The sequence below is a fragment of the Dermacentor andersoni genome, chromosome 1 (genome assembly GCF_023375885.2).
Source record: "Dermacentor andersoni chromosome 1, qqDerAnde1_hic_scaffold, whole genome shotgun sequence".
NCBI lineage: Eukaryota > Metazoa > Arthropoda > Arachnida > Ixodida > Ixodidae > Dermacentor > Dermacentor andersoni.
This window is the reverse complement of record NC_092814.1, coordinates 18,247,155-18,266,654: the sequence shown is the minus strand read 5'-3', so window position 1 is coordinate 18,266,654 and position 19,500 is coordinate 18,247,155. Positions and strand designations below refer to the sequence as shown.

The following is a 19,500-nucleotide window of genomic DNA, read 5'->3' as shown; positions in this document are numbered from 1 at the left end:
CTGGTTACAACGCCAAAAGACAGTGAGCCGACGAGGCGCGCGTGAATATATGTCAGGTGCATTAGGCATAACTAATGGCTGAACAGTCCTGCAGCTTTCATAGTGCTGCAAGAAACTACTGAGATAGAGTATAGTATCCAGTGGGCAGTTTTTACCTGTTCTAGTTGCAGGTTTGTTCTAGGGTATACGTTGGCTTCACCTGGTAACAACGGCTCGGCTCGATTCCAGAATTTTTGTTTAAAGATGGCTTCACCAGATGTCAGCAACAGCGCTGCCGCTCCCGTTGTGCCGTAACGAGCAGCAAGCATAGGATGGCCAGTAAAAATCATACGCTGAATATATAATTATTTGCGGAAAATATGCGCAACCATCAGCCACGCTATTTAACGTACATGACACCCCCCAAATTGACACCACACAAATTGCGCTTGGATCGGCGGACCTAAATCTCCCTTCAAGCAGCCACGTAGCCAGCCGCCGAAGAAGAGGAAGGAGCAGCTATGCAGGATGGCCGGCGGGAGACCGCGGACCGTGGCGGCGAGGAGCACCGCTGCGGCGCGAAGCCCGAGAAGAAGAGGGCCGCGGTGACGCCACTGGTCGGCCTGCGCGCGTCCAGCCGAGGCGCCGTGGACCTGATGAGGGAGGCCGCCAGGTAGGTGCACGGTCATCCACAACAGATACGGTGGGAGTGTAATGACTGCGTTTAGTAGCGCCGCAGATACAAGGATCACGTTTCCGTCAGATTTTTGAGCTCAGCGTCGTCCGGTGTCACCAAGAACAACGGGGCGACGCTCGCTCGCCGCCCAAGTCTGTCCATGCCGGATCGTGCTACCGATGCGCGAAGCAGACAGCGAAGCGTGAACGCCGGCCGGCGCGGAAAATACGTCGAGAACTTGTTCGGCAGAGTATATGGCGTGCACGGCCAGCGCAAACAGCTCGCTTGTGTGTTTCTTTTCATACAGGACGATCGTGAAGAGTTGAAAGGAGGGGAAGTCACCTAACAAATAAAGAAATGCAGAACGTATAACTCCTGCAAGCCGTTCCTATAATAGGCAGAATGATTACCAATAAGCCATATAAGCAATTTGTTTTCCTTTTAGATCGCAGCTCTCACGCGCCCGTTCCTACGGCGAGCGTCCGCGTCGGCGGCGTAGCCGAGCGAACGAGCACAGCGAAAGGTAAACGCGAACGCGGGGGATACGCGAGCAGGAAACCGGAGGCGGACGTGCAGCGGAAGCATGAGGCGGAAAGTGGAGGAGGATAAGGCGAAAAGGTGAGAGGGAAAGCGTGCGGCGCTTTTCCTCGCAAAAGAAAGAAAGAAAGAAAGATGGCACCCGAGCAGCGCGCGTCATCTGTCTGTGGGCGGCGTCTCCCGTGAATCGCGCCCACCCGCGCGCTGGCTCTCGCGATCTCCGGATTAGCGAGGCAGTCGCGCCGCACTCCTCTCCGTTTGTAATGTGCCGCACGAGGCAGATTATCCGCGCCAGCCAATATATCGCTAAATGAAAACACGTATACAGCTGCGCTCAAATTTCGCATTGGGGAGTATCGTCATCGTCGGTGAATATTTTTGTGTAAGCACTCTACTAGCTCTAACTGGCGTGATACGCTTGCTGAGCTAGTTGGTAAGGATTCATTATGCAAAAAAGTGAGGCGTGCAGACAGGACACAAAAGAAGTGGACAACACGAATGCCAACACGAACAAGGTGTCCCGACTATCATCCACCGATATCTAAAGATAGGCAAATGCCACATAAGTGCACAGAACCAAGGTAATGTTTGCGTCGCTTGCAGCTACTCGAATTATGTTTTGCGTTCCGCCTAACTATATAATTAACCTTAATTGTTTATAAACTTCTAAAATATTGCAATTAGGTGAAAAGTGTCAATGAGAAAATTCTAGAGCAACACGAAAAACTCCAGATAAAGCTTTCTGTTGCTCTATGCGTGCTGCATAAACCCGTTTCTCGGAGCGTGAACGAAGCCCGCGAGCGGCGAATGCCTCGAGCGGCGAATCGTGCGGCAATTCTCACACACGGCACCACTTTCGACGAAATGTTCATTCCCAAAGCGGATGACGAAATACATCCGCGTTTCAGTTACTTTTGTGCTTCATTGCAAAACAGACGTTTTATTAACAACGTTTGTAGAAAAAAATTCTCTGTTCCGCCCGAAAGGCGAAGCACCGATTGCGATAGCAATATCCTTATCGGTCCTATCAACTTGTAAACATTCGCTTACTAACTAAATTAACATTTATAGAATGCGTAAGTGTGACTCAGTGAGGACGTATAAAAAAACACCCACGGAGACAGCGCTGCCTTCGTTTGTCTGCTTCTTTCTACGTCCTTGTTCAGTCGCGCTTAGCCATTCTATTATGGATTCAAACCAACTAGCCCGTCAACGTGTTTTAACTAAATTAACCAGTATGGTGTCACGCACGCACAGCTAAACATGAACGCATCTCACACGATGACAGCGAAAACTGTCTGCGACAGCGCTCGAGTTAGGAGTCGTGGCAGCAGCGGCGAGCCAATTGGTCTCCTTGCATCTGTCGCTTCAGCGCGAACGAAACGTCGATAGCGCAACGCATACGAAGATGCCGGCACTACGCGCACTCTGCAAACATCGCAGATGGCTTTGAAGATGAGGCCCGCGGGGGCGCGCAGTTTGACCACATCGTAGATTGCTTTCAAGACACACGAGCGTCGGCAATGCATCCCTACGACGACGCGGTAAAAATTCGCCGTCGCGTCCACCGCCTGTCCGCCAAAAGCGACGAGCGAGAAGAACATCGAGACACCCTGGCAGCCGCCGGAGAAGAACGCCCATCCTCCCTCGCCTGGCTCCCTTGCCTCCCGCGCCACAGGAGAGGGCACGCATCCGGGCCGCGTTTCTCGCTCGCGCACACGAAAGTGAACCGCGTTCGCCGGCTCACCCTCACACGTTTTCACTCATACGCGATCTCACGGCGACGGCAGAAATGCGCATAGAGTGTCCACGTTTTTTTAAGTACTCGTTAAAGAACAACTGATTCATTTTGAGCTCGGAAAACGAGTAGTAAATGTGCCGTGTACATGCAAACCAGCGCAAAAGCCATGCAGAGTTGGTCTTTCTACTTTTATCCTTTCCATTGAAGCTAAAAAGCAGACGACGCAGAGCGTTGTAGCAGGCACGGGTTATTTTTTTCACGCGATACGGCATGTGCTGTAGCATTCCAGTCACGAGAGCCTTACCAAACCAGTCATCAGAATACAAAAGTATTTATTTATACCGAGAATTGCCCCTTTTAGAAGCACGGTTTTTTGAGCGGGACTATTTTAGTCGCGGAGGCAATCCGTTGTGGCGCTTCGGTCATCTGCGCCTCCCTTTTTTCTAAAGTTGTACCCGACTATAGGAACGTCTTATTATGCATGAAAAAAGGGGGGTGGGGAACGACGGTTCAGTAAGTATTTCCAACGCTTCAATACACTGTTCACAAACTATACCGAAATGCAAATGGCAGTTAATGTAGATGCACACTGGGAGTCATCAACACAGTGACCTTTGTTGAGCAAGGAATGGTGCGAGGTGTATGGAGATGAAAGAATGACATGTGCTTATGTACTTATTTATTTATATACCTCGCAGGCCCCAAGGTTGGAGAATTAGGTGAGGGGGAATAAAAAAGTAGTTACAAAAGGAAGAAGAGCACAACATTAATTAAAAGACAGCAAAAAAAAGCAGCACCAATACAATGCACCAACTAGCCCAACTTGTTTTACTGGCACAACATTATACAATACTTAACAAACAATTAAAGAAAAAATTACTGCCCATGCACCCTGCACAGATGGTAAACCAGCGAAGCTGAAATGTGAGGCCCCGGTGTTTATTACTGGGTTAATTCCGACGGTTTATTCAAGTCTTTCTGAATGATTGCTTATGTCTGTGTTTCTTAATGAGGTTACGCACACGTCTGGATTCGGTTTATAACATTGTTTATTTGAAATGCCACACATCGTGCTTCGCAAGGTCACCATCATGGAAAGTGCAGTGAGTGGTTCATTGTGTTAATCCAGCGGGTCAATCAATGTCTTTCTGAATTATGTTACGTATTTGTGTTTCGTATTGCCTTAATCATAGTATTTATGACTCGGTCATGCACTGCAGTTGCCAAGCGACACACCGGGGCTGCACATTTCATTTAATTAAACACAGGGACACATTTTTTATCCTATTGGGAAGTCGGAGAGAGACTGCTGCACGCGTGCTCTACTGCGAGACAGAAACGAACTCACTATCGGTATAGCCAGTGGCGAGGCACACCTTTGCTGTGAAATAATTATGACATCATGATCTTGTCTTAACCCCGTCCCCCTCTCTGTCCCTTCCCTGCAGTAATACATAGATAAATGTATATGACGGACAGGCCGCCATGGGAATATGAACCTGGCAACGTTTAACGCTAGAACGTTATCTAGTGAGGCGAGTCTACCAGTGATATTGGAGGAATTAGAGGGCATTAAATGGGATATAATAGGGCTGAGTGAAGTTAGGAGGCCAAAAGAAGCATATACAGTGCTAAAAAGCGGGCACGTCCTGTGCTACCGGGGCTTAGCGGAGAGACGAGAACTAGGAGTCGGATTCCTGATTAATAAGAACATAGCAGGTAACATGCAGGAATTCTATAGCATTAACGAGAGGGTGGCAGGTCTTGTTGTGAAACTTAATCAGAGGTACAAAATGAAGGTTGTACAGGTCTACGCCCCTACATCCAGTCATGATGACCAGGAAGTCGAAAGCTTCTATGAAGACGTGGAATCGGCGATGAGTAGAGTGAAAACAAAATACACTATATTGATGGGCGACTTCAATGCCAAGGTATGCAAGAAGCAAGCTGGAGACAAGGCAGTGGGGGAATATGGCATAGGCACTACGAATAGCAGGGGAAAGTTATTAGTAGAGTTTGCGGAACAGAATGATATGCGGATAACAAATACCTTCTTCCGCAAGCGGGATAGCCGAAAGTGGACGTGGAGGAACCCGAACGGCGACACTAGTAATGAAATAGACTTCATACTCTGCGCTAACCCTGGCATCATACAAGATGTGGACGTGCTCAGCAAGGTGCGCTGCAGTGACCATAGGATGGTAAGAACTCGAATTAGAGTAGACCTGAGGAGGGAACGGAAGAAACTGGTACATAAGAAGGCGGTCAATGAGTTAGCGGTAACAAGGAAAATAGAGGAATTCCAGATCAAGCTACAGAACAGGTATTCGGCTTTAACTCAGGAAGAGGACCTTAGCGTTGAAGCAATGAACGACAATCTTGTGGGCATCCTTAAGGAGTGTGCAATAGAAGTCGGTCGTAACTCCGTTAGACAACACACCGGTAAGCTATCGCAGGAGACGAAAGGTCTGATCAAGAAACGCCAATGTATGAAAGCCTCTAACCCTACAGCTAGAATAGAAGTGGCAGAGCTTTCGAAGTTAATCAACAAGCATAAGACAGCTGACATAAGGAAGTATAATATGGATAGAATTGAACATGCTCTCAGGAATGGAGGAAGCGTAAAAGCAGTGAAGAAACTAGGAATTGGCAAGAATCAGATGTATGCGTTAAGAGACAAAGCCGGCAATATCATTACTAATATGGATGAGATAGTTCAAGTGGCTGAGGGGTTCTATAGAGATTTATACAGTACCAGTGGCACCCACGACGATAATGGAAGAGAGAATATATAGTCTAGAGGAATTCGAAATCCCACAGGTAACGCCGGAAGAAGTAAAGAAAGCCTTGGGAGCTATGCAAAGGTGGAAGGCAGCTGGGGAGGATCAGGTAACAGCAGATTTGTTGAAGGATGGTGGGCAGATTGTTCTAGAAAAACTGGCCACCCTGTATACGCAATGCCTCACGAATTCGAGCGTACCGGAATCTTGGAAGAACGCTTACGTAATCCTAATTCATTAGAAAGGGGACGCCAAGGACTTGAAAAATTATTGACCAATCAGCTTACTGTCCGTTGCCTAGAAAGTATTTACTAAGGCAATTGCAAATAGAATCAGGAACACCTTAGACTTCCGTCAACCAAAGGAGCAGGCAGGATTCTGTAAAAGCTACTCAACAATAGACCATATTCACACTATCAATCAGGTGATAGAAAAATGTGCGGAATATAACCAACCTTTATATATATCTTTCATTGATTACGAGAAAGCATTTGATTCAGTCGAAACCTCAGCAGTCATGGAGGCATTGCGGAATCAGGGTGTAGACGAGCCGTATGTAAAAATACTGAAAGATATCTATAGCGGCTCCACAGCCACCGTAGTCCTCCATAAAGAAAGCAACAAAATCCCAATAAAGAAAGGCGTCAGGCAGGGAGATACGATCTCTCTAATGCTATTCACTAATGCTATTCTCTAATCGTAGTAGGTGGCGGCAGAAAATTAGGTGGGCGGATTAGATTAAGAAGTTTGCAGGGATGACATGGCCACAATTAGTACGTGATCGGGGTTGTTGGAGGAGCATGGGAGAGGCCTTTGCCCTGCAGTGGGCGTAACCAGGCTGCTGCTGCTGATGATGATTATGAAATGTATATGTTTTAAATGCATAAGCATTTCTATGTGGCGGACCTCGACACGGAGGAGGCGACGTTTATAGCGCGGGATCGGCTTATTACCTACCACGACATCTGCAGACATTACCGATTAGACTGTTTAACTTTTCCGCCACACATGGGAAATCCCCGCGCGGGTGTGAAATTCTGTGGCGACAGCTGCAATCTCCCACCTTTCCCTCCCCTTACCCCCTCCACCGCATTCATCCTTCCATTTACCTTTCTCCCGCTTGCAAATTCTGCGCCTCTCCCAAAGCAGACTTAAACCACATCATGTGGGGTTGCCCTAAGCACCCTCTTCGCCCTTTCCTCAAGCAATTAATAACTAGTGAGGAGCAGTGTGAGGCTGCATTGCGTAGCTCGAGGCCCGACATTCAGGAGACCATCCTGGACTGGGCTGAGAGGATAGGGGAGGCCTACTTCAAGTAGTTCGTCCCGCCCCTCTATTCCGTTGCCCCCTTCCCTTTAATGAGGGATAAATAAAGTTTTTCATCATGTATACCCAACAAGAAATTTCTCCGTCCATCATGTAAGACGAATGCAATGGCTCACATCCCCCTAAACAATGGCTCATACCCCTGCACTATGGTTTTTGTGATGACCACGAGTGTTTCGCCTAGGTATATACAGTCTCACTGTAAAAAGAATGAACACCTTTCTGCTAGAGACCAAGACGATCATGAGGCGTACTAACAAATGAAAGTTTATTGAACATGCCGAGTAAATGCTGGTTGACAAGCAATAAATCGAAGATGCACAAAAAGCAGAATCGAAAACTGATGTGTGCCCATACAGATCCCAACAGGAAACGCATCCATCTCTGAAAGTATAACAGAGGCCATGCTGACACAAGATTCTCCGAGTGTCTTTGCATCTACAGCTTGCATAATTTCTCTAGGCAGCCGATCTCCACAGAATGCTAGCTTCTTCCTCTATAATGCATTCTCGACATCTGAGCGTGCATTGTAGAGAAAGAAGCTAGCATTCTGTGCAGATCGGCTGCCTAGAGAAATTATGGAAGCTGTAGATCTAAAAATGCTGGGAGAAGCTTGTCAGCATGGCTTCCGTTAGAAGTGGATGCATTTCCTGTCAGGAAACACACATTCATTTTGGTTCGCCTTTTTGTGTATGTTGAGTTTATTGCTTGTCAGCCAGCATTTACTCGGTGTGTACACTAAACTTTTCGTTGTTACATCATTTTGGTTTTCTTGTTCGTGCTATGTGTTTTCTGGTGCCGTTTGCAGCCAGGCTATTCCTTATTTTTGTAGACTGCAAGCCTCTTTTATGGCCATTATGACACTTCTGTTTACCTTATAAAATCTTTTATTTGGCCAATCTAGCAAGAATGTAAAGTGTGAAGCAGTAAGAACAGGGTACGCTAACTTCTAATTATAAGGGTTATTATGAAAATGCAGTGATCTATAAAGGTTACCAGAAATTAGGACAGCAATAAAACCTCATAAAAACTAGTGCTCGATGAAAGCAAGCACAAAAACGGGAATAGAGAGAAAATACATATAAATATACAAGTCCAGGGAAAAAAATTGCGATCCCCAAGGGCGCATGCGGCTACTTTCCGAGAAACTCGTTTTTTTTCCAATGGCATGGAAATGAAAGAGTATGCTTGCCTAAGCAAGCTGTCAGTCTGTCTATTGGAATAAGAACAGTGTTTCTTGAAAGGCGCTGGCATGCAGGATTGGCAATTGTAAGGATTCTTTTTCTGCACTTGGAATATTTCTGTATTTTTTACTGTAGCATTTTTATTTATGTTTGGCTGCATCAAGCACCAATTTTTATCTAGCCTTTAACTATGTCTTTTATTTTGTTAATTTGTATAACTCACCACATTTTTACAATGAACCTTAGTAGAAACTTAGTCCTCATCTATCTCTAGTGTCATCCTACTGATACTGCTTCATGCTATGCACCCTTGCAACATTTGTGTGTGCGCGCGTGCTTGCGTGTGTGTGCGTGCGTGCACGCATGGATTTGTATGCGAAATCGGGCCCTTTGGCGGAGGTATCGTTCTTCTCCTGTGCAGCCTCATGAATTCAGTAACTATAGAGCAACAGAAATACGATGGACAAGAACGAAGTGAAGACACAGAGCGCTTCATTCTTGTCCGTTGTCTATCTGTTGCGCTTTAGTTAATAATGAATACACACCAACTCGTCCAGGTTTCAGTTCTTATGTAGGGCTTATAAGCCTGATTGTGTCCTGGAAGGTCTGCATGGCTATGTATCCTGTAATTTAATTTTTGGCCATGTGCTTCCAAATCGCGTGTCAACCTCCTGATTTTCGCGACAATCTCGTGTGATGTGCATGCCCAGACAGTTTCTGGTAAATCGATGCAGGTGTGCAGAGTGTTGTGCATGATGTAATTTGCACTACAAGTGCTGCTTTGATTGCTTTTTCAGTTCAGCTTTTCTATGTGTAGGATGACCTGGAATGGTACTCACTTATATGGGGTGTAATTTTATGTTGTGTCATGCTACTGTTACACTGCTATTGCCACATCAGTGTACTATATGTGCCTGATGTTTGCTTACATCTTCATGGTTAGCAACCTCCTCTGTGTGTTATAAAGTTTGTAAACAGGGATAAGGTGCCTCAGAAAGGCTGGCCAACGTTTCGATAGGACGACCTATCTTCGTCAAAGGCGGCCTCGTCATCCTCGGCTAGTTAGATTTAAAGGGTTAGTGCAGTGACGTCACGTGCGGGTGTTGTCGCTGGCGGCTGGTTTTAAAGAGAGAGATTACCAGAGGAAACAAGCGCTGTCGTCCGACGTCTGTGAGCTTCATTCCCAAGACGAGGGGACAAGAGCGGGACAGTGGACACGCGGGGAAGAAAAGAAAAGAAATAGAAGCAGAAAAGAAAGAAGAAAAAAGAAAGGAGGGGTGGGGGAAGCCAGGGCGGCACCAAGACAGACAAAAAAGAAGAGGGGGTGAGAGTGAGAAAAAGAAAGAAAGAAAAAAAATGAAATTTTTAAGAAATACGGGGGCTTGGGAGCGTGTTGGGGATGCGAAAGGTTAGGAGGTATACCGGAGGAGTCGTTGGCGGAATGTTTTTGAGGCATTAGAACGGCCGGTCAAGCGGTCAGTGCGCGGTCAGTGCGCAGAAACATGCCGCCAACGACTCCCCCGGAATACCTCCTAACCTTTCGCATCCCCAACACGCTCCCAAGCCCCCGTATTTCTTAAAAATTTCATTTTTTTTTTCTTTCTTTTTTTTTCTCACTCTCACCCCCCCTTCTTTTTTGTCTGTCTTGGTGCCGCCCTGGCTTCCCCCACTCCCCCTTTCTTTTTTTTCTTTTTTTTCTGCTTCTATTTCTTTTCTTTTTTCCCCGCGTGTCCGCTGTCACGCTCTTGTCCCCTCGTCTTGGGAATGAAGCTCACAGACGTCGGACGACAGCGCTTGTTTCCTCTGGTAATCTCTCTCTTTAAAACCAGCCGCCAGCGACAACACCCGCGCGTGACGTCACTGCACTAACCCTTTAAAACTAACACGCCGAGGATGACGAGGCCGCCTTTGACGAAGATAGGTCCTCCTATCGAAACGTTGGCCAGCCTTTCTGAGGCACCTTATCCCTGTTTACAAACTTTATACCACAGTGTGCTATTCCATCTGTCAGCCCCTTTCTTGTTTTTGGACTCCTCTGTGTGTTTGGCAGTTGTATATAGTCTCCTGGCCTAATTGTTTGTCCCCATATTGCACGGTATGGGCCTGTTGTGTTTCAAGTTCAGGTGCTCCAGAGGATGTGTCTGAAGGGAGGGGTAGTCGTCTTTGCATCTCATATGCCTGCTGGCATAGTATCTTGGGACCAGTTTATGAGCTCTTGAGGCAAAGAATTTGTGCTACAGGCTGCAACTCTACTCTGTCTAGGTGCTTGTTCGCTTGCTCTTTCTCATAGAGGTCTTCAAGCATGGTAAAGTTGGAAAGACCTGTTATTACCCGATGCCTGTGTTTGATGAGTTGTCTTTTTTGTGCGCTGCTGGTAATTCATACCGTACATTACCTTGGACACAAGCGCATCAGCTGCGATTTTCCATTGTATCCAGTCGTCCACCCCCAATGATTTCAAGATCGTTCTTTTTATCGGGCGTTCAATTTGCGTCCAGGCATGACAATTGTTTCACCCACGTGCTGGCTCTGCCGTCATGGTCTTACACTAGCTGAAGATTTGTGAATGTTGACTTGCGGGTATGTTTCTCTGGCTATGTGGAGCACAGTGTGCAATCTAGGGTAGTTCTTGATTCTAGTCTTTTTTTCCGACGTCGAGGTAAGGTTACTTATCAGAAAGCGAGATGAGAAGTCAGACTGGCCAAGAAAGTCTGCAGTGTTGTCGAGAGCTTGTTGCATCATTCTTGATTTCTGTATAAGATAGCTTTCCCATATACTGTAGTACACCATAGGCTGTAGTACTTCTTGTAATATTCTTGTGTTGTTGGTGTGGGTGGGCCAAATGTACCTCCAACTATCACCTGGAATTTTCTGTCTTTCAGAAAGTTCCTGTTTACCTTAAGTGCTCTAACAGAAATTTTTTGCTCATCGTTCCTCTTTTTAGAGCACCATGAGGTGCTGCTGTTACAAGCCTCTTCACTATCGTCATTCTTTCATAAGCGGTATTACACAATACCCGGCAATAAAGTTTCTGCTGCTTCTGGGCCTGTAATATTTGCGAAAAGGGACAACTCTTGAAAACGGTTTTCTTTGCGCTGTGTGTGCGATGTGGTATGAGCATGCATGTCTTGACATTTGTAAATCTGTACAACCGGCTTCCTGACAGAGTACTTGCTATACTTGATTATGCTTATTTGTGCAGTGCTGTTGAACAATACATATTGATGCAATGAATGTTTACACACTGGAATTATCACGAAGGATGGTTGTTTTACAATTGTGCCCTTTGCGTTCGATTGGTGTTATATTATGCATAAGCATATGCCCCCCTATGCAATAGTATTTGGGAGTTTAAGGGTTCAATATAAGACGATGAACAAAATCTAAGCGCAAGAGCTTTTTTTTTTTACCTGTGACTCCCATCGAAATGCGACTTCCATGGCTGGCAATTCAACCTCTCGCCTTTTGTTAGCAGCAGAATGCTATAGACACAGTGGCAGGCGAATAAATTGAACAATTTGTCTACAGATGTTTTTTTTTTGTTCTTGGTTGTATGTAGGTAAAAGTTGCAATAAGTGGGTGATTCCAAAAAAGCAGTTTGTGGTACCTTATCGAATAAACCACATATTTTGTATAGTGAAAATGGAGAAATTTGTTCTAAAATATTCGGGTGATATGTTCTTGCAAGTAGCATGGTATTTCATTACTTATAAAGATAGTAATCACAGCGGAAATCGTTATATGGGTTTACACACTAATATATGTGATCACAAACTTATTAGAAACTGTTACTAGAAACATGTTAGACATGAATGTTTTTGCACACTTGATGAGCTGTGAACGTGCAAGAACTGTTTGTGCTTAGAAGATTCAAAGTTTCACAGGAAGGGATGCAAATGGCTGACTTTACTGCACAGTTTTTATTTACTTTTCTTTAACGTGTCGTTTTCTACTGTTTTATCCCCACAAAAACAGGCTGTTTGCCTGCTTTTCGCATTGTTGCACGAGATTTACATGACGGTGCACGTGGATACATTGTCACTGTGCCACTATAGCAAGCGAATAACTTAATTTACCAACTGTAGAGTTAATAACCTTTTAAAGCAAATGTTCATACAGGTGCAGTGAGAATAGAAAGTCCGCAACCTATTCAATGTTTATTCGTTTCTGTGCTAGAAAAAAAATTCTCCAGAAGAGGTCCAACTTAACGTGCATGTAATATGCGAAAACAAATTAACGACGCTGTTTATTCAAGCCACGGATTTAATGCTATCGTAGAAAATTCATTACGATATTCTACACTTTTGCTCTGTGAAATTTAATAGGTGAGGTGAGATAACCTTTCAAGATGCATCGAAAAATTCACGCTTGAAAACCGACAAGAAAATGCAACTGAACGATACCGCGTTCAGCATAACGTGGAAACTTCGGGCACTTTGCTGTCTTGTAATTTGCCCTTGCTGAGGTTGAAATTATTGAAGCTGCTCCGTGCGCGCGATTTTTCCATGCTATTCAACAAAAGAAAGTTGTGAAGACCCCAAAAGGCCATGTCGTCTCGTGGCAATTCGCAAAGGTGTACGAAGCAAAGGTGAAAATGCACTTCATTTGCTGCGTAGCGTGTCACCGAACGCGTAGAAATGGGAGAATCTGCGGTACAAGTTTTTTATTCTCCCTTCGCGTACGTACCGAATTCGCTAATCCACGTCTCCGCACATTGCACTTGTTGAGCGAGATGCCATTTCCCAAAACAAACTGGCGAAATAGCTTTCCGCGCAATTTCGACGGAAAATCGCAGCGATCGCTGTGACGGTGCGACTGTGCGACCAACCGGTTGGTCGCAGCCGAAAATCGGGGGGTCGGCACTGCGACTGCGATTTTCGTCGTAAACGACGGAAATCGCACTTCCGGTGCGACGAAAATCGCATGATGTGAAACAGGCTTCACTCGAAAGGGTTGGGGCGTTAAACGTTACAAGGGTGAGTTTTCATTGCTTTGAGGTAGCCTGGATAAAACTTCCCATGAGGACCTGGCAGCCGAAGTTGGTCGAAGCGGTGAGTGATACGCCGACTTGTTGCCTGCTCAAAACGACAGCATTCTGCGCTGACTAAATCTACTACTGATCAATTCATACACAGTAGCAGAATTAAGGCGTCATCGGCTATGCCTTTCAGTACTTGTCTGACTTCGTCCGCATCATACATGCCCTTCTCGACCTTGCGGCACAGAGCCAACACGTCCTTTTTTTTTCTAATTATGGGGTTTTTACGTGCCAAAACCACTTTCTGATTATGAGGCACGCCGTAGTGGAGGACTCCGCAAATTTCGACCACCTGGGGTTCTTTAACGTGCACCTAAATCTAAGTACACGGGTATTTTCGCATTTCGCCCCCATCGAAATGCGGCCGCCGTGGCCGGGATTCGATCCCACGACCTCGTGCTCAGCAGCCCAACACCATAGCCACTGAGCAACCACGGCGGGTTCCAACACGTCCTCAATATAAAAGATGTACGGCTCTCGGGACGTCTGGGTGCGAATTGCGAGTTGTTTCTTAGCCGCTAGTTGTCGCCCGATAGGTTTCCTAGATACATCGCGTAATTTCTGCTTACAGGCGCCCGAACTTGTCAAACCTCCCTCATCTATCTCGAACCAGAGTCTCGCAGTGTCCCGCATATACAAGATAACATTTGCAAGCCTTATCGACGGGTCCCACTCGTTATTGTTGCTGAAGCGCTCATACTTCGCCAGCTACTCATCGACGCCACTTGTGCCGTTGACTGTCGCGGGATCACGATTGTGTATGAGAATGACCGGTGACGGGCGTTGTTCAAACTGGCTCGCTTAGTCATTCATTGTGGCTGCAGAAACCTGCCGTCCGCTGCGGAGATCTAGTTCCCGGTGTTGTAGCGAACTTACCCCGCACCTGCACCAAAGTTGTCACGGGGAGAACCTACATACAAAGGACATATATTTACAAAGCAAGGCGCACAATGCTGCAGCAATGATAGGGTTAGCGCGTGCACACCATACGCCACACCGTTGTCGTCACACGAGCACCAACCACAGAATCACCGGCCGTGACAATATCTGCGACAACTCGTGATGCCACAATGAAATTCGTCAGTTAGACCTATAATATGTTTTATTATATTTTGTTGGTAATAATATTGTAACGTAGCGAAGAGGTGCAGATAGAAGAAGAACAGAATGACGAGCTGAGCGGCAGGCAAGGCAACATTTCGGTGGCGACATTGTGGCGACCTCTCCTCCCTCCTGGTCGTCATCTATAAATAAACATCGATCATCCGTGACAGTTTTTCGTGGAGGTGTTGGGTACCCCCGACCACCACGCAACACGAACAACACGGTTCTCCAACCTCATGATGTGCGTCGAAGCCGCCGACTCACTGGATTGCCCCCATTACTTCCGGTGTTTGAGATGACCTACAACGGAGGCAGCACTCGCACCGAACCAGTGGCATCTTCGACCCAAATGAAGGCAAGTCCGTGGCAGCGCCAACACCTTGTAGAGCCTCGCACATTCGGAGATAGACAATAAACATTTTTATCAGGTAAATGCAGCTTTAGAGAGGCGTCCTCATTCCAGAACCTAGAAGAAGGGCCTAACCACTACGAACGGGAGAGCAAGCACTATTGTTGGAACAGCATAACCGGACTCTCAAACGTAGTCTTTTTTCTGATGGACACGGCGCTCGTGTGGTTCGATAACAACGAGGAAATTCTGACAAGATGGGATTGTTTCAGGTTCAAAATCAAGGAGCGTTTCGGCGATTCTGTCGCAAACAAGAAGCAGGCAGACCAAACGCTCCTTCAAAGAGCTCATGTTCCGGGCGAGACGTGAACGACCTACATCAAAAACGTGCTCAAGCTATGCAGAACGGCCAACCCTCGTATACAGAGGAGGACAAAGATGGTCATTTGTTGAAGGAAATCGCGGAGGACGTTTACAACTTCCTCATTGGTAAAGAGGACCTTAGCTTCGTCACCAACGTAATACGTCATTGCCGTACCTTTGAGGCTCGTAACCCCTATGTTTGGCCGGCTAGCAAACGTAACAACTATTGCAAGCATTGAAGACGACATCCCATCAGTCGATCTCGCGACGACCATCAGACAGGTTGTTAGGGAGTAGCTATGTCGTTGCACGGAATTGAACGCTGAGTTCCATGATGGTCAACATCCGTACATCTTCCACCAGCTCCCCTTTCCGTCGCTGCAACGACTGTCGAGAAGCACCGCTCGAGAAGGTCAATGAGAACGCAACACAACTACCAGCGGGAAACCGGCAACGAGCGTACTGAGGGATATGCCCGTTGTTCAGCAACGGCCTACTCGGAGCCACGGCAATACCCATCCTACCCAAACGTTAGCCGTGAGCCTCCCGTGTGTTATAGCTACGGTGTCACAGGACACATCTTTCGATTCTGTCGGCAACGTCGTTGGACACCGAAGTGGTACGAGTCACAGTCAACGTTTTATAACACCGAACGTCGTAACTTCGACCATTTCTGGCCTCCACGCTTCTTTCCTTCATTGACGACCTTTCCCATCAACACTCCACGACGGAATCACCGCAGTGACTTACCCGTTTCAGACCGCAGACTCACTCCACCGTCTTCACGTCAACGTCGCTCTCCTTCACCGAGGTGACATTTATTCTCACCTCCACCGCCGGAAAACTAGACTGCGCGGCCGATGGAGGTAAGCTCACAGACTCGGCACGATACAGATACCTCTACCGGTTACAATGATGAGAAGCAAAGTGGAAGTGATAATTGATGGCATATGCCCAATGGCCTTGGTGGACATCGGTGCTATGAGATTAGTTATGAGCCCTTTCTTTCAAGAAACATCTTCGACGGAAAGGGATGTTGTCCCTCGATAAGCATGCTAAATTCCGCGGAGTAAGCGGTGAAATATTGCGTCCCCTTGGTGTCTGTGCTGTGAATGTGTTATTGGTGGACAGGTGTTATTCAACCGAGTTTGTGATTGTGGAACGCTGCACTCCTGATGTTATATTAGGGATAGATTTCTACAGGACTACAGATCTTCACTCAATTGCGGTGTCGATGAGTTTTCAATAAATAGCGGAAAACTTGGAGTCGATGCCTGTCAAGATCCCTCATTAACAGAACTCGTGGACCTACGACCCACTGGACAAAACACAATTACCGCTGCTGAGGCAGTGACGGTGCCTCCGTGGTATTTAGCACTGGTATCCGTCATCGCATCTTGTACAGACGCTTCATTTCGCGCCAGTGTGCAACCCTTTGGTGAGTCTTGCGGGAAGGAAAGCCTACTGGTACCTATTAGTAGCGTATCTGTTAACTATGGTAGCACGTTTTTGTGGGCGTTAAATTGGTCTGACGTCTCTGTTTGTGTTCCCGAACACATGAAGACTGCTGTCTTCGACGACGTCACTCGCAGTGCATCGATGGTCATCAGAGAAGAGGGTTCCACTGAATGACGAGCCACCTGCCCTTACGAGCAGAAAATCCTGCGCATGGTCAGCCAGTCTCTGTTTTCACGTGAACGGGGCACCTTAGTGTAACTGCTATGCCAGTATGCTTCTGTGTTCGACTTCTCTCAAGGTGAGCACCGTACAGTATGCTTCTGTGTTCGACTTCTCTCAAGATGAGCACCGTACAGTATGCTTCTGTGTTCGACTTCTCTCAAGATGAGAGCCGTACAGCTATCCCAACCTTGCGTACTCTTCATCGCATTGACAAAGGATCGGCACATCCTCTTCGTCACAAGCCTTACCGAGTGTCTTCATCAGAGCGAAAGGTTATTGCGGACCAGGTACAAGATATGCCGAGGAAAAATTTCATTCGAAAACCATGTCCATGTCCATGTCCCTCACCAAAACACTGCAACATATTCGCACTCTTTCCTGCCCAAAACCAGCCTCGACTGGAACAATCTTCCCGCCTCATTAGTTAACATTACGAACTGTGACCATTCTCGTGAAGCTCTTTCCAGCGGAATTTAACGCATTCCAACATTTTTTTTTCTCTTCTCTATGTTGGTTGGAAACTTCATCTTTTAGTGTCTCAATCGGTTGCAATGGTATTTTCTTGCCGTAATCATTGTACAAGCCTTGCATGACAGTATGAATTTTCGTTGTTATAAGAGATTATATTCGTTCCCATTTCTGAAAATTTTTTAATTGTGTATGTGCAAATAACTGTATTTATGTTGAATGATTGACCCCTCCCCTCTATAATGCTTGTATGCCTTGAGGGTACAATAAATAAATAAATAAATAAATAAATAAATAAACCATCAAGCCGTGGGCCGCACCTGTCATCCTTGTGAAGAACAAAGATGGCTTGTGCGGATTTTCTGTTTATTATAGGAGACTAAATACGATTACCAAGAAGTATGTGTACCCGCTCCCGCTAATTGATGACGTAATAGACTGCCTACGTTCTCACTCCTACTTTTCGTCCCTCGATCTACGTTCAGGCTATTCGCAGATAATTGTGAATCACATCCATAAAGAGAAGACCGCTTTTGTTACACCGGACGGTTTATTCTAATTTAACGTTATGCCATTCGGGCTCTGTAATGCGCCCGCCACGTTCGAGGGATTCATGGACACAATTCTCCGCGGACAAAAGTGGGAAATATGTCTTGGCTGCTTGGATGATGTTCATATTTTCAGCCGTATTTTGAAAAGCATAACGAGAGCCTCAGCCTGGTTCTCAAATGCATGGAGAAAGCAGATTTGATACTCAACTCTGGAAAGTTAGGTTTGGGAGCGACAGACATTGGTCCTCGGTCATCTAGTCGACAAAGATTGAGTCAGACCTGACCGCCGCAAAATTGAAGTGGTCAGTGCCTTCAAGCCTCCGCGGTCAACGCGGGAACAGCACACTTTCCTGGGACTTTGTTCTTATTTCCGTCATTCTGTCCCGAAATTCGCCGACGTGGTGCACCCGTTGACGCGTCTATTGCAAAAGGATGATGTATCCTTCGACTGGACATCAAAATGTGAGTCATCGTTCCGTTAATTTTAATTCTTACTTACGTCAGACGCCATCCTACGTCGCTTTGATCCGTGTTCCCCGGCCGAAATTCATACTGACGCTAGCGGAATAGACGTCGGAGCAGTACTTGTTCAACGGCCAAACGACGCTGAACATGTTGTTGTCTATGCCAGTCGTTGCTTAAGCAATGCTGAGCGAAACTACACAGTCACTGAGCAGGAACGCATGGCAGTTTTTGGTGTTCAGAAATTTCGCTGTTACATCTATGGTCGCCCATTCAGCATAGTCACTGATCACCATTCATTATGCTGGCTGGTCAGCCTTCGGGATCCTTCTGTTGTTCTAGCGTGGTGGGCCTTACGACTGCAAAAGTATGACTTTGTAGCGAAATACAGACGCGGCCGCCATCATGCTGACGCCGATTGTCTTTCCCGCTTACCACTGCCAACGGCAAATTCTGAAAAAGGCACTTTCGATGACTGTCGGGCCGCTATTGCACCGGCATTTTAGGACGCTACCGTCTTCCAGGAGGATCAACGCAACGACGTCAGTCTGGAACCTCTTTTCGTCATGGTCCTCAGTCTGAAAGCCAGTGGTGGTTTTTCTATACGTGACAACTTGCATAAAACCGACCACTCTGCCAGTGGCGCCTGATTTCTTCTTGTCGTGCCGAAGAGTCTCTGAAGCGCTGTGCTACATGCCGTGCATGATGATCCAACATCAGGTCATCTTGGATTCGCCCGTACGCGACAACGTGTGCAAAAGATCTTTCACTGGCCTAACGTGCGTCAAACAACAAAGCAATCGATATGTGGCTATTTGTGACCAATGCCAAGTGCGAAAACAACCTTCAACCGCCCAACCAGGTCTTCTGCAGCGGTTGATTCCCCTTCACGCACCTTTTGAACAAGTTGGCGTGGACCTCCTGAGCCCATTCCCACGGACATCGAATACGAATCGATAGATCATCGTTTGTGTCGACCATCTTACACGCTACACAGAGACCACAGCAGTACCGTCATCTACCGCCTTTTGCGCCGCAGCTTTCTTGTTGCGATATGTCGTCCTACGCCATGGCCCACCTCGTGTGATCACAAGTGGTCGCGGTCGTGAATTCGTGGCCGACATTGTTGAGCTGATTCGGCTATGTGGAACACAATTTCGTCACTTCACGCCGCACCGTCCCCAAACCAACGGTCTTGTTAAACGCACGAACCAAACCTTGAACATGCTATCCATGTATGTGTCCTCTAGCCACAAGAACTG

General features: G+C 46.6%; 1 protein-coding gene across 1 annotated transcript in view; it reads left to right on the top strand.

The window, feature by feature from the left end:
- Positions 1-334: 334 nt before the first annotated feature.
- The window catches only part of LOC129380400 (uncharacterized), a 64,044-nt gene continuing 44,878 nt past the window's right edge, over positions 335-19,500 (top strand). The window contains exon 1 of the mRNA XM_055061236.2: positions 335-652. Within this exon, the coding sequence (XP_054917211.2) occupies positions 501-652 (152 nt within the window). The 5' untranslated portion in view covers positions 335-500. The remainder of the gene's footprint in view (positions 653-19,500) is intronic.